At 40.6% G+C, this 13,761-nt stretch overlaps 1 protein-coding gene across 1 annotated transcript; it reads right to left on the bottom strand.

Annotated features, from left to right (window-relative positions):
- Positions 1-1,025: 1,025 nt before the first annotated feature.
- On the bottom strand, positions 1,026-1,757 carry LOC143868619 (uncharacterized). The gene has a single exon (XM_077376201.1). The coding sequence runs from the start codon at positions 1,755-1,757 to the stop codon at positions 1,026-1,028; it is 732 nt and encodes a 243-aa protein (XP_077232316.1).
- Between the last annotated feature and the right edge of the window lie 12,004 nt (positions 1,758-13,761).

Raw genomic sequence — 13,761 nt, 5'->3', positions numbered from 1 at the left:
CAAAGGCGCGAATTTTTCAATCTCCTGGTATCGGATGTCGGCGTCATGGAGCATTCTACTGACATAGTAAATAGGTTGCTCCATTTTTCCTTCCTACCGAACGAGTACAGAACTTACCACGGCGGGCCCAACTGCTAGGTACAGGTACAAATCTTCTCCCGGTACCGACTTTGAGAGTAACGGGAGCGCTTTGAGATATGCCTTTAGCTGGTCGAAGGCCGTCCGACATTCCTCTGTCCATTGAAAGTCTTTCTCGCTTCGGAGAATTTTAAAGAAGGGCAGGCACCTTTCGGCAGATTAAGACATAAACCTGCTGAGGGCCACGATTCTGCCGGTGAGTCTTTGTACATCTCTGACTTCCTTCGGTGCTGTCATTTCTAACAGTGCTTTTATTTTTTTGGGATTGGCCTCAATTACTCGCTGGCTAACCATGAAGCCTATGAATTTTTCGGAGGTAACCCCAAAAGCACACTTGGCGAGGTTCAACTTCATTCTGTTCCGTCGGAGTACGGCGAAGGCCTCTTCAAGGTCGGCGATGTGGTTCTGTGGTTTGAGGTTTTTAACGAGCATGTCGTCGACATATACTTCCATGTTCTTCCTAATTTGTTTAGGAAAAATCTTATTGACGAGACGTTGGTACGTGGCGCCAGCATGTTTGAGGCCGAAAGGCATGACTTCGTAACAAAACAACCCTTGGTCGGTGACGAAGGAAGTTTTTAGAATGTCGAGACCGTAAATCTGGATCTAGTTGTACCTGGAGAAGGCATCCATGAAGCCTAGCATCTCATGCCCGGCGGTAGCATCAATGAGGTGATCGGGTAACAATCTTTGGGACATGCTTTGTTGAGATCCGTGAAATCTATGCAAATTCACCACTTGCAGTTGGATTTCCTGACCATCACAATGTTGGCAAGCCACTCCGGGGAGCAAATTTCTCTGATGAATTTGGCATCGAGGAGTTTATCTACTTCTTCCTTGATGTGCTTTTGTCTTTCGGCGGAGAAATTGCATTTCTTTTCTTTGACCTACTTGGAGTTTGGGTCCACGTTCAGCTTGTGGACCTCTACATCGGAAGGAATTCCCTGCATATCGGAGGTGGACCAAGCGAAGATATCCGAGTTAGTCTTTAAGAAATTGACGAGGTCAGTTTTAAGCTTACCTGAGAGGAGAGAACCTATTTGGACGGTTTGTTCGTCGGAGTTGGGGAACATCTGAATTTTCGTGAGTTCCTCAACCAATTCTCCCTGCTTTACCTCAACCCGAGGGTCGGGACCATCAATGGAGAAAGTTTCTTTGGCAGCCTTTTTCTTTTTCAAGCGGGCGGCGTAGCACTCGCGGGCTTTCTCCTGGTCGCCGATAACTTCTCCGACACCACGTTTTGTGGGAAACTTTATTTTCAAATGGGCAGTGGAAACCACTGCTCCCAGTTCATTCAGCACTGGCCTTCCGATGATCCCATTATAAGTGGACGGGACGCGAACTATTACGAACGTTTGCATGATGGTGAGCTGGGTTGGGTTAGCTCCAAATGTTACGGGGAGTTTGATTTTCCCTCGTACCTTGACTTCTCCTCCGGAGAATCCAAAGATGGACCAGTCAACAAGCTCCAACCTATCAATGCTGGTGTCCATTTCAGCGAAGGCGTCCTGATGGAGGACATTGACCGAGCTTCCAGTGTCTATCAAGATTCGCCCCACATTAAAGTTGGCGAGGGTGAGTCGAACTACCACAGCGTCGTCATGCTGCTGATCTATCATTCCATAATCAGCCTCGGTAAAGGTGATGGGTACACTAGCACTTGGGTCCGTCCTTTACTTCTTGGAGGGGTTTTCTATGGAGTTGATTTGTCCCGCATAAAGGGCGCGTCCTTCCTCGGTTGGTCCTCCGGACACTGGACCTCCATAGATGATGTCAATATTTCTGGTGATCGTAGGTGCTTCCTCCTGATCTGAAGCTCTTTGCCTACTACTTTCCGCCCGGTGGTTTGGCGAGTGATGATGTTTTCCCAGTCGATGTATTTCGGATCTGGGTCGTTGCTGGTTCCTTGGGGGATTTTGAAGGTAACGATCAATCCGACCAAGTCCCGCGAGTCTTTCGATTTTATTCTTCAGATGATAACAATTGTTGGCGGTGTGCTCATGATCTTGGTGAAAATGATAATATTTGCTGGAGCTTTTACCTTTTCCCGAGTTTCTCATTCTTTCAGGCCAGTGTATGGGTTCTCTATTGCTGATTTCGTACAGGATATTTGAGATGGTGTTGTTCAATGGAGTGTGGTTGACCCTATCAAACTGGGGATTTGGGGCGCGACGATTCTGTCGATCATTGTGTCTTGCTTGCTTATGATTCGCTAGCGCCCTAGAGTCGTCTTTCCGCTTTTCATTTCCTCGGGTGTTCTCCAACTCCCTTTCCATGGAAAATGATTCCTCATTATTGATGTATCTATCCGCAGTGGCCATGAGTTCTTGGAGGTCATGAGGAGAATTCACATTCAATGCGACTTTCATGTCTCTATCTCGGATGGAATGGCGGAGCGTGGCGCGAACCATATCGAAGTTCGGTTCGTTAATTTGGTGGAGTTCCACTCGGAACCGACCGATGAACTTCTGTAATGCTTCATCCTTTCCTTACCATAAAGTCAGAAGAGCATCGGAAGGCTTCTTTAAGGACCGACTGTTAATGAAATAAGTGACAAACTCCTTTCCTAGTTCATGGAATGACTCGATGGAGTTGGGCCTTAACCGACTGTACCAGTTGCTAGCATCTTTCGTTAGGTAGGCTGAAAAGGCTTTGCACATCGTGGCGTCTGAGGCATTCCTGATTACCATCGCACGGTGGTAAGTTCGGAGAAACTCAAGAGGGTCAGATGACCCGTCATAGAGGTCTAATCGAGGCATGTCAGAATTCATAGCAGCGATGGCATTGGAGATTCTTGGAACGAATGGAGAAGTGATTTCGCTATCCCATTCTGCCAGGAGGTCCGGGTCGCAGGGCGCCTTCATTTGCTATTGGAGTTCTCTTATCTGGCATCGGAGATCGGCCATGACAGTGGGGTTTTCTTCTGCTTGATTGTTTCTCGTAGGACTTTGTCTTCGCAGAGGCATCCTATCATCATCCCGATGGGCTAGATTCGTTGGTTCCATCATTGAGTTGTCACCTCTTCGATGGCGATTATCACGGCGATGGTCGGGTGACGGGCTGGTGATTGAGGCAGACCCTTGTTGACGTTGGCGGGGTCTTTGACTCTGAGGATTTTACCCTTCTGAGGATCCTTGCTCCTCTGAAATCTCGACGTGATGAATTTCTTCTCCCGACGGGTTTATAGGCGGAAATGGCATTGCCGGTTGGGGAGGGATCCTTTGGAGTACTTGTTGGAGGGCGGCCGCGACGCTTCCAAGTTGCTGTGTGAGTTGGTTGAAGACAATCATTGTTACCGGAGCGTTGCCGGAAGTAACCATCTCTCCCGTCTCCTCCGGTGATTCACGGTCTCGTTGACTTGCTTGGCTTCTCATAACTATTCCACCGTTAGATTGGGAGGTAGCTTTCAACTTTGGCATAGTCGGGTCCCACGGATGGCGTCAATCTGATGATGCCCAAAATCTGACTGCACGAACTAGCTTCGCAAAACTTATAATCCTGCGCTCACAGAAAAAGCGCCGGTGGGCCCGGAGTTGTGGCTCCGGACGGCCACTTCGACACTCAAGTCAGAGATGGGTAATCACAGACAATGGACGGGGAATGGGAGAGGGTTCAATCAAGTTACCAGACCAAAGGAGGAGAGGGAGAATGGAATGCCCTCTGGTTGAGTGTATAGACCCCTTTTTATAGGGTAGGAGATTCGTGATCTTGGAGATATCAATTAGGCTGTTAATTTAGCCCACGTGGGGCGTGACGGATGGGGAATGAAATTAGGGATATATGATTTCCTGCGATTCCGGACGGAGATCGTGGATGGTGATTTAGGCGAGATGTTTTGAATTCAAAAGTCGTGCCTTACGTATAACGGCCATCCGGATTAGTCGCTTGGGGGCGAGATCCCCGCAATTGTGTTTGATTTCCTTGGTAGCTTGGTACCGATCAAGGGAGAAGTATCAAGGAGGTCCAATCAATGTTCGCTACGGAGTGTTGCTGCGGGGGTTGTATTGATTCAATTGAATGGTGGAGAAGGGGTTTGAGGGTCGGTACCGTGAATGCCGATTTTTACCCCCAACAGGCTTTATGCAAATCATGATCTCAATTAATAATAAATGAAACCAAAAGTTTTGTTTGACTTATAATATTTTATGTCTCGAATAAGACATGTGCAAACAAGTAGTCCACGCTAAATCATTCAAGAAGTGAAGAAAAAAAACATAAATAATAACTTTTTTATAATGGATAACAGAAGCCTTGAATTCATATAAGTTGTGGCCAACTTAATCCGACTTCCCATTTTCTAAGGCCCACTCGGCCCTTGAAAACCGCCCCACTAATCCTAAGGCCTATACGACTTAAGGAAAATCCAACCCAACACTACCTGAGTCCAACCCGATCAACCTCAACCCGAATTGTACCCTAATCTGAACCCGGGATACCATATCCCGAATCCTAAAATCCAAAACTGGGATACCATATCCCAATTCCCAATCCCGAAACTAGGATACCTTATCCTAAGGACCCTTCATCTAGAACCCAGAAATCTAAGACATCCATGTCCCGCACCTCAAAATCAAGCCTTAGCTTAGGTTCATTAGGATTCCCTGCCTTAGTTCTAGGATCATGTAGAACCTGCATTCTAGGCATATAGAGATTAGCTTTCATTAGCTTCCAGTATCCAATCAACATTCAATTCTCAGGCTCAGTCAACTACTGAAATAAACAAGAGGGGGGGGTGAATTGATTATAACAATAAAATTATGCCTTTTTAAAATCTAAGTAATGAACCTCGTTTGAATTTTCCTCTCTTGATTAGATTTTGGTTAGTTCAAATGAGATAAAAAATAAAATGAAATGCCAAACCAAAATCAAGAATGAAAGTGCAAGAAAAAGAAAGAACACACCGATATATAGTGGTTCGGGCAAAGCCCTACTCCACTCTTCTTAAGATCGTCCTTAAGGTTTTCCACTATGCGAGACCTCCACGATGCCCGGCTCCGAGGCGATTACACTTCCAAGGGATATTAAATGAGGATGCCCTTACACCTTTACACCAACTCTCCTTCTTCGCCGAGTTCTAAGCGATTGCTCTCTATGGTATTAAGATAGGATGCCCTAGACACCTTTATAAGAAATAGAAGATGAATAGCTTGGCTTCTCTTGAAAGCTTGATGCACTTTGTGGTCCCTTGATTGCTCTTCAATAGTGGTTGCAAGTGAAAGCTCTAAATCCAAACTCAAAAGATTTGCAAGTGCAAGGCAAGTTTGGGGAGAAAAAATAAATTCTTAAGCTCAAATGGGTTGCAAGATTGTTTGAAAGCTTAAGGAGGTTTTTCCAAAAATTCAAGAGAGAGGAAATAATCCTCTTGAATGTGTTTTTAAAGCACTTGACAAAATATGACCGTTTGGAGATGTTAATATCAAAAATCAAAATTCAATTTAAATCCCAGTGGCTCTTTTCTGTACTGTCGCGAGGTTCTCGGAGTTCCGAGAACCATTCTCGAAGCTCCGAGACATATTCTCGGAGTTCCGAGAGAACGGCTAGAAGATGGAAAAATTCTACTAGACCATTTCTCAGAGTTCCGAGAAAATGACCAGAAGTGAAAAATACTACTGGACCATTTCTCGGAGTTCTGAGGGAACTCTCGGAGTTCCGAGCTCGGAGCTCCGAGAAAATCTCGGAGTTCTGAGAAGCCTAAAATAAGCAGATTTTGTGTTTTTATTGCTTATTTGATTTTGGGCTTTTGGAATTCAATCCCTATGATAATTTTGGAACGTTTATGAGGGTCCCAACATGTTGGTCCACCACATAACCATTCACTAAACGTTTTAAGTTCTTAAGTGATTTTGAAAAACTATTTAAAAACACTTTGCCTTGACTTAGAAACCTAAGGAGAAAAGATGTACATTGAATTCTAGGTAAACCTCAACTTCTCTTTTAGTCTTGGTCTTCAATTGGTCTTCCATCTTGTGTATGCTTGCTTGAGAGATGATGTGAGCTCCACTTAGCTCCTTTGACTCTTGTGTGGTACATCTTCAAGCATGACCATGTAGTGTGTTGGTTTCTTCAATGATCAATCCTATCTTAAACACAACACTTCAAGGTAAATTGATTAGTATTCAATAACATAATCAATTATGTTTAGAATCATCAAAACAAGATAGGAGAGTAGACCCTTGGGCTTACAATCTCTCCCTTTTTTATGATGACAAACAAAATTGATTATGAGGAGTGTGTGGAGTGACATAATAAGCAAGTGAATGCAGGAACTCCCCCTCAATATATGCACACTGATAAATGATAAAAAGTAAAAGCATATAGTGCATATAGGCAATTGAATAAATAATCAATTTCAAACTTCTCCCCCTTTTGTCATCGACAGAAAGGGTGAACTAAAATGTATAGCAATTAAGAGTGAATGAAGATTGAGTTAGGTACTCCACCTAAATCAATGCTTATGGTATAAAATATGTAGCCAAGTAATGCACATATACCTGTTCATGATCGAGATGTTGACATATTGTCAAATTGTTAGGTATTTTAATTAACCATCTTAGAGAACTTAGAAGGCTAAGTGTACCAATTGAGTGATTTTTAAGATTAATGTTTGACATCTCATTCATGCAGATACTACCAAACAAGGATAATATATATGTATACTTTATAGATAAGCTGTTGAAAGGCACAAAGTATTTATTTGGCAATTTCTTTGACTTGATCCGCACTCCAAATGTTCAAGGCACTTCGGATATAACAAATTCTATCATCACTAAGGGGTTTTGTAAAGATACCCGCCAATTGATCCTCAGTGTTGATATATTTTAAGCAAATATCCCCTTTTTGTGAGTGATCTCTAATGAAGTGGTGCCTAATCTCAATATGTTTTGTTCTTGAGTGTTGTATGGGGTTCTTTGTTAAGCTTATAGCACTAGTATTGTCACATTTGATGAGAATATTTTCCATTTAATTCCATAGTCCATCAATGTGCTTTTCATCCATAGGACTTGTGCACAGCAAGCTCCAGCTGCCACATATTCTGTTTCTGTTGTGGAGAGACCTACTGAATTTTGTTTCTTGCTAAACCATGAAACAAGTGATTTGCCCAAGAATTGACAAGTCCCACTAGTGCTTTTCCTATCCACTCTACATCCAGCGAAGTCTGCATCTGAATATCCAATGAGAGTGAAGGCAGTAGATATTTCATACCATAGTCCGAGACTTTGGGTTCCTCTTAAGTACTTGAAGATCTTCTTGACTGCCGATATGTGAGACTCCTTTGGATCCGATTGAAATCGAGCATAGAGACAGACAGTAAACATAATGTCTGGCCTGCTGGCTGTCAAATAGAGTAGGCTCCCTATCATACCCCTATACATCTTTTGGTCCACAGATTTGCCAAATTCATCCTTTTTCTAACTTAGCAGTTGTACTCATGGAAATTCTTGATGTCTTACTGCTATCCATGCCATACTTCTTTAATAACTCCTTTGTATATTTTTCTTGATTTATAAATATCCCGTTTTGGTATTGTTTAATTTGGAGTCCTAAGAAGTAGGTTAACTCACCCATCATGCTCATTTCAAATTCATTTTTCATTAGAGTTGCAAATTCATCACATTTTTTGATTTGTTGAGCCACAGATGGTGTCATCCACATAAATCTGGACAAGGAGGATATCCTGTTTTTCTCTTTTGATAAGTAATGTTTTATCCACCTTTCCCATCTCAAAACCTTTTTCCACTAGGAATGTGCAAAGCCTCTCATACCAAGCTCTAGGAGCTTGCTTTAATCCATATAAAGCTTTATCAAGCCTGAAGACATGATTTGGATGTTTGTAGTCTTCAAAACCTGGAGGTTGCTCAATATACACTTCTTCTTGGATATATCCATTTAGGAAGGCACTTTTGACATCCATTTGATATAGTTTAAATCCTTTATGAGATGCATATGCCAAGAGTATCCTAATAGCTTCCATATGGGCAACAGGAGCAAATGTCTCATCATAGTCTATTCCCTCCTCCTGATTGTACCCTTGGGCTATAAGCCTAGCTTTATTTCTAGTGATAATTCCATTTTCATCTAATTTATTTCTATACACCCATCTCGTGCCAATGACTGGATGATCACTAGGCCTAGGCACTAGCCTCCACACCTTGTTCCTTTCGAATTGACTCAACTCTTCTTGCATAGCCATCAACCAATATTCATCCTTTTCGGCTTCTTTTATGGACTTAGGCTCTAATTCGGATAGGAACGCCAAGTTGTTACTCACACTTCGATAGTATGATCTAGTTCTTAGTGGCGATGTGGCATCACCTAAGATTTGGGATTCAGAATGATCTACCAATATTCTCCTATCCCTAGGTAATGAGTCATCATCTTCATTTTCTACTTCCTCACTAGGTAATGTATTACTTGTAGATCCATGGGGAGGAGCATTTGTCTTAGGTGAGAGGTATTCAATAGGTTCATCCTCATCATGTGGCATTTCTTGAGGTGTTGGCTCTCTCTCATCAAATGTAACATGCATGGATTCTTCTACAACTAGGGTTCTTCTATTAAACACTCTATATGCCTTGCTATGTGTAAAATACCCTAAGAATATGCCATCATCCGACTTCTTTTCAAATTTGTGTAGGTTATCTTTAATGTTCAAGATATAGCATTTACAACCAAACACTCTAAAATAGCTTATATTTGATTTCAAGTTTTTTCAAAGCTCATAAGGTGTTTTCTTAGAAATTTGCCTTATATATACCCTATTTATGATATAGCAAGCGGTGCTAACCGCTTCCGCCCAAAAGTATCTAGGGAGATCATTTTCATGCAACATTGTTCTAGCCATTTCCTGGAGGGTTCGGTTCTTTCTTTCTACAACCCCATTTTGTTGAGGTGTCCTAGGTGCCAAAAAATTGTGTTTGATGCCATGTTCATTACAGTATGTGTCAAAGTGAACATTTTTAAATTCCGTTCCATGGTCACTCCTAATGTAAGATATGGCAATACCTTTTTTCATTTTGTATTTGATTACACAACTTAAGAAAATTTTCATAGGTTTCATCTTTATGTGCTAAAAATATAACTCATGTAAATCGTGAGTAGTCATCCACAAGTACAAACACGTACCTCTTTCCACCTAGGCTACTTGTCTTCATTGGTCCAAAAAGATCCATATGAAGTAGTTGCAAGGGGTAGGTGGTTGAAATCATATTTTTAGGGGCAAATGAGCTCTTCAATTGTTTTCCTAATTGACAAGTTCTACAAATGTGATCTTTGGTGTATTTGAACTTAGGCAATTCTCTAACAATTTCTTTTGAGGAGAGGGTCGAAATGAGATCCATTCCGGCATCACCCAACGTTCTATGCCACAACCAAGAATCTTCACTAATGGCATTAAGACAAGTCACATTTTGGAGTCTAAGATCATCTAGTCCAATAGTGTAAATGTTATTGTCTCTAGAACCTATGAATTTCACTTTTCCATCTATCTTATTTTTAACAATGCACTTGTCAGGGTTGAAGACTACTTCAAAACCATTGTCACACAATTGACTAATGCTAATAAGATTATGTGATAAGCCATCAACATAAAGTACATCATGTATGGGAGAGGTAGAGTTACCTACGGTGCCTTCTCCTTTGACTTTTCCTTTCTCATCATCTCCAAAGGTAACGTCTCCACCATCCTTGAGTGATAGGGATGCAAATTAAGTGAGGTCTCTTGTCATGTGTCTAGAGCATCCACTATCAAGGTACCATGTGTTCTTCTTGTTATGGCTTTTAAGGCATACCTACATATGAATAGGCAAGTGAGATTCTTTAGGTACCCAAATCTTTCTAATCTTGCTAAGTTCATTTGTTTTCACTTTGGAGGTCAATTTGATTTTATCTTGTTTAGCATATATGCAAGCAACTTTATAATGTCCTTCTAGACCACAATAAAAATAAGTTTTAGCACCACTAGAAGAAGCCTTTACAAATTTGTTTTTATAGTTTGATATTATAGTATTCCATTTATGTCCAAGTCCACTTTTATCATGTGACATTCTTTGAATATTAATAAGCCTATCCAATTTTAATGAACTATGCTCAAATTTTTCAAAAAGTTTCTTTAGTTCATCATATTCATAAGACAGTTTACTATTTTCATGCTTTAGCTTGTTGTTTTTAATAGATAGTTCTTGTCGATTTTCATTTAAGATTTTGATGGTAGCATTTAAATCATGTCAACTTTATATTTTTCATTTTCATCATCCAAAAATTCATGGTCTTTCTTTAACCAACCAAATTCTTTTGTCATGTTAGAAAGAGAATTTTCAAGTGATGCATTTTTATCAAATTCAATTTCAAGTTCATCATGTGCATTTTACAAGGAATCTAGAACTTCTTTTAAAACAATGACATCATTTAAAGTATTTACCTCTTGATTGTCGTTTGTTGAGGCCATGAAGCAAACATTTTTTGCTATCAAGCAATCTTCTCCATCATTTTGTTCGCCTTCACTTCCCATGTGGCGGTCATTCCTTTCTTGCCTTCTCTTCTCTTGAAGCGATTATTTGAGGTAGGCTCATTGTTGAGTGGACAATCCAGGCGAATGTGTCCAAGCTTCTTGCAACCGTAGCATCGGGGTTGAGAAGATCTGTCACCGAGCTGTTCTTTCTTCTTGAATGGAGGATTGGTTCTTCTATTTTTCATGCCTCCCATATTCCTTTGCAAAAACTTGATCCTTCTTGTTAGGAGGGCAACTTCATCTTTCATGTCTTCCTTTGCCTCTTCATTATCACCTACATTACAAGCAAAAGCAATACCTTTTCCTTTTTCAATTTTATTTTCAATTTCGGGTGCTTTTTTTTTAAGATCATCTCATGGGTTATCAAGGATCCTATTAGTTCATCTAGGTTCAATGTATTCATGTCCTTGGCTTCGGTGATTGCGGAGGTTTTGGATTCCCATGACAAAGGTAGGTATCTAAGGATTTTGGTCACTAAATCTCTATTTGAAAATTGTTTTCCAAGTCCCCTTAGTCTATTTACAAGGCTAGTGAATCTAGTGTACATGTCGGCAATAGTTTCATCGGGTGTCATTTGAAAGAGTTCATATTGCCTAAATAGATTATTCATTTTAGATTCTTTAACTTGGTTGGTTCCCTCATGGGTGACTTCTAAGGTGTCCCAAATTTCCTTAGGCGAATTCAAATTTGACACTCTATTGAATTCACCGGGTGACAAAGCACAAATTAGGGAATTCATGGCTTTGGCATTGTAGTTTGAGGCTTGTTGGGCGGCTTCGGTCCAATCGTTTAGATTTCTAGTGGGTAATGTATATTCATTATTAATGCTCTCAACATTTGGTAATCTTGGGTTAAAAAGATTTTCATTTTGGTTTTCCAAAATCCATAATTTGTTCCATCAAAATAGGGTGGCCTAGTGTTTCAGTAACCTTCATGGTGTTGATGATAGTTTGCCATTTTTAGAATCTTTTCTCTAGACCGGTTAGGGTTTTTAAATAAAGTAGAGACGAGGCTCTGATACCAATTGAAATAAACAAGAGGGGGGTGAATTGATTATAACAATAAAATTATGCCTTTTTAAAATCTAAGTAATGAACCTAGTTTGAATTTTATTCTCTTGATTAGATTTTGGTTAGTTCAAATGAGATCAAAAATAAAATGAAATGTCAAACCAAAATCAAGAATGAAAGTGCAAGAAAAAGAAAGAACACACCAATATATAGTGGTTCGGGCAAAGCCCTACTCCACTCTTCTTAAGATCGTCCTTAAGGTTTTCCACTATGCGAGACCTCCACGATGCCTGGCTCCGAGGCGATTACACTTCCAAGGGATATTAAATGAGGATGCCCTTACACCTTTACACCGACTCTCCTTCTTCGCCGAGTTCTAAGCGATTGCTCTCTAGGGTATTAAGATAGGATGCCCTAGCCACCTTTACAAGAAATAGAAGATGAATAGCTTGGCTTCTCTTGAAAGCTTGATGCACTTTGTGGTCCCTTGATTGCTCTTCAATAGTGGTTGCAAGTGAAAGCTCTAAATCCAAACTCAAAAGATTTGCAAGTGCAAGGCAAGTTTGGGGAGAAAAAATAAATTCTTAAGCTCAACTGGGTTGCAAGATTGTTTGAAAGCTTAAGGAGGTTTTTCCAAAAATTCAAGAGAGAGGAAATAATCCTCTTGAATGTGTTTTTATAGCACTTGACAAAATATGACCGTTTGGGGGTGTTAATATCAAAAATCAAAATTCAATTTAAATCCCAACGGCTCTTTTCTGTGCTGTCGCGAGGTTCTCGGAGCTCCGAGAAATTCTCGGAGTTCCGAGACATTCTCGGAGTTCCGAGAGAACGGCCAGAAGATGGAAAAATTCTACTGGACCATTTCTCGGAGTTTCGAGAATTTCTCAGAACTCCGAGAAATGACCAGAAGTGAAAAATACTACTGGACCATTTCTCGGAGTTCCGAGAAGCCTAAAGTAAGCAGATTTTGTGTTTTTATTGCTTATTTGATTTTGGGCTTTTGGAACTCAATCCCTATGATAATTTTGGAATGTTTATGAGGGTCCCAACATGTTGGTCCACCACATAACCATTCACTAAACCTTTTAAGTTCTTAAGTGATTTTGAAAACTATTTAAAAACACTTTGCCTTGACTTAGAAACCTAAGGAGAAAAGATGTACATTGAATTCTAGGTAAACCTCAACTTCTCTTTTAGTCTTAGTCTTCAATTGGTCTTCCATCTTGTATATGCTTGCTTGAGAGATTATGTGAGCTCCACTTAGCTCCTTTGACTCTTGTGTGGTACATCTTCAAGCATGACCATATAGTGTGTTGGTTTCTTCAATGATCAATCCTATCTTAAACACAACACTTCAAGGCAAATTGATTAGTATTCAATAACATAATCAATTATGTTTAGAATCATCAAAACAAGATAGGAGAGTAGACCCTTGGGCTTACAACTACATTTAAATACATAGGACCCATGCTAAGCATTAGGCATCTTAGCTAGGCATTTAGGAATGAAACTCCTGGCCCGCATGAGTCTAAACTGTGAACGGCCAACTGATTAGTAATATTTAGGTTTATCAAATAAAAATCACATTTACTCCCTTTAGTTAAAACATTAAATAACTAAAGCGTTTAAAAGTAAAAGATCGACAATCGTCGGGCAAGAAGGGTGCCCAAATCCTTCTCTTCTTGCAACCAGGTAGCTTACCCAACTCGGAATCGTAGATCAACTTAATAGAGTTGAGCGTGGGTCCAAAATCCCTAATCTAGGTGGCGACACTGGTCATGGCTTCTCACGTAAATTAGGATTTTCATCCCAAATTTATGAGAAAGGCAATCATATTCAAAATCAATTGAGAAATGCGCTATCATCATAACACACGCCCTCGTGGGTCACCCTCCGGACTGGATCCACATAAATACACGAAGGTGTCTGTGGACCGCATATGAACGGAAAGATGCTGTTAAGGAAAATCCTTAGACTTGGATACTATTGGCCGACAATGGAAACAGATTGTTATACCTATGTGAAGAAATGTCACAAATGTTGGGTCTATGCCAATCTCATCCATGTGCCGCCCTCCCAGCTACATTCTCTTACATCACCGTG

Source organism: Tasmannia lanceolata, unplaced genomic scaffold (assembly GCF_043159265.1).
Source record: "Tasmannia lanceolata isolate RefF3 unplaced genomic scaffold, GAP_Taslan_0.1 ptg000003l, whole genome shotgun sequence".
NCBI classification, from domain to species: domain Eukaryota; kingdom Viridiplantae; phylum Streptophyta; class Magnoliopsida; order Canellales; family Winteraceae; genus Tasmannia; species Tasmannia lanceolata.
This window is presented reverse-complemented; position numbering and strand designations above follow the sequence as displayed.

Coding starts and splice junctions, on each gene's coding strand:
- LOC143868619 (XM_077376201.1), bottom strand. CDS start 1,757: ATGATAGATCAGCAGCATGACGACGCTGTGGTAGTTCGACTCACCCTC.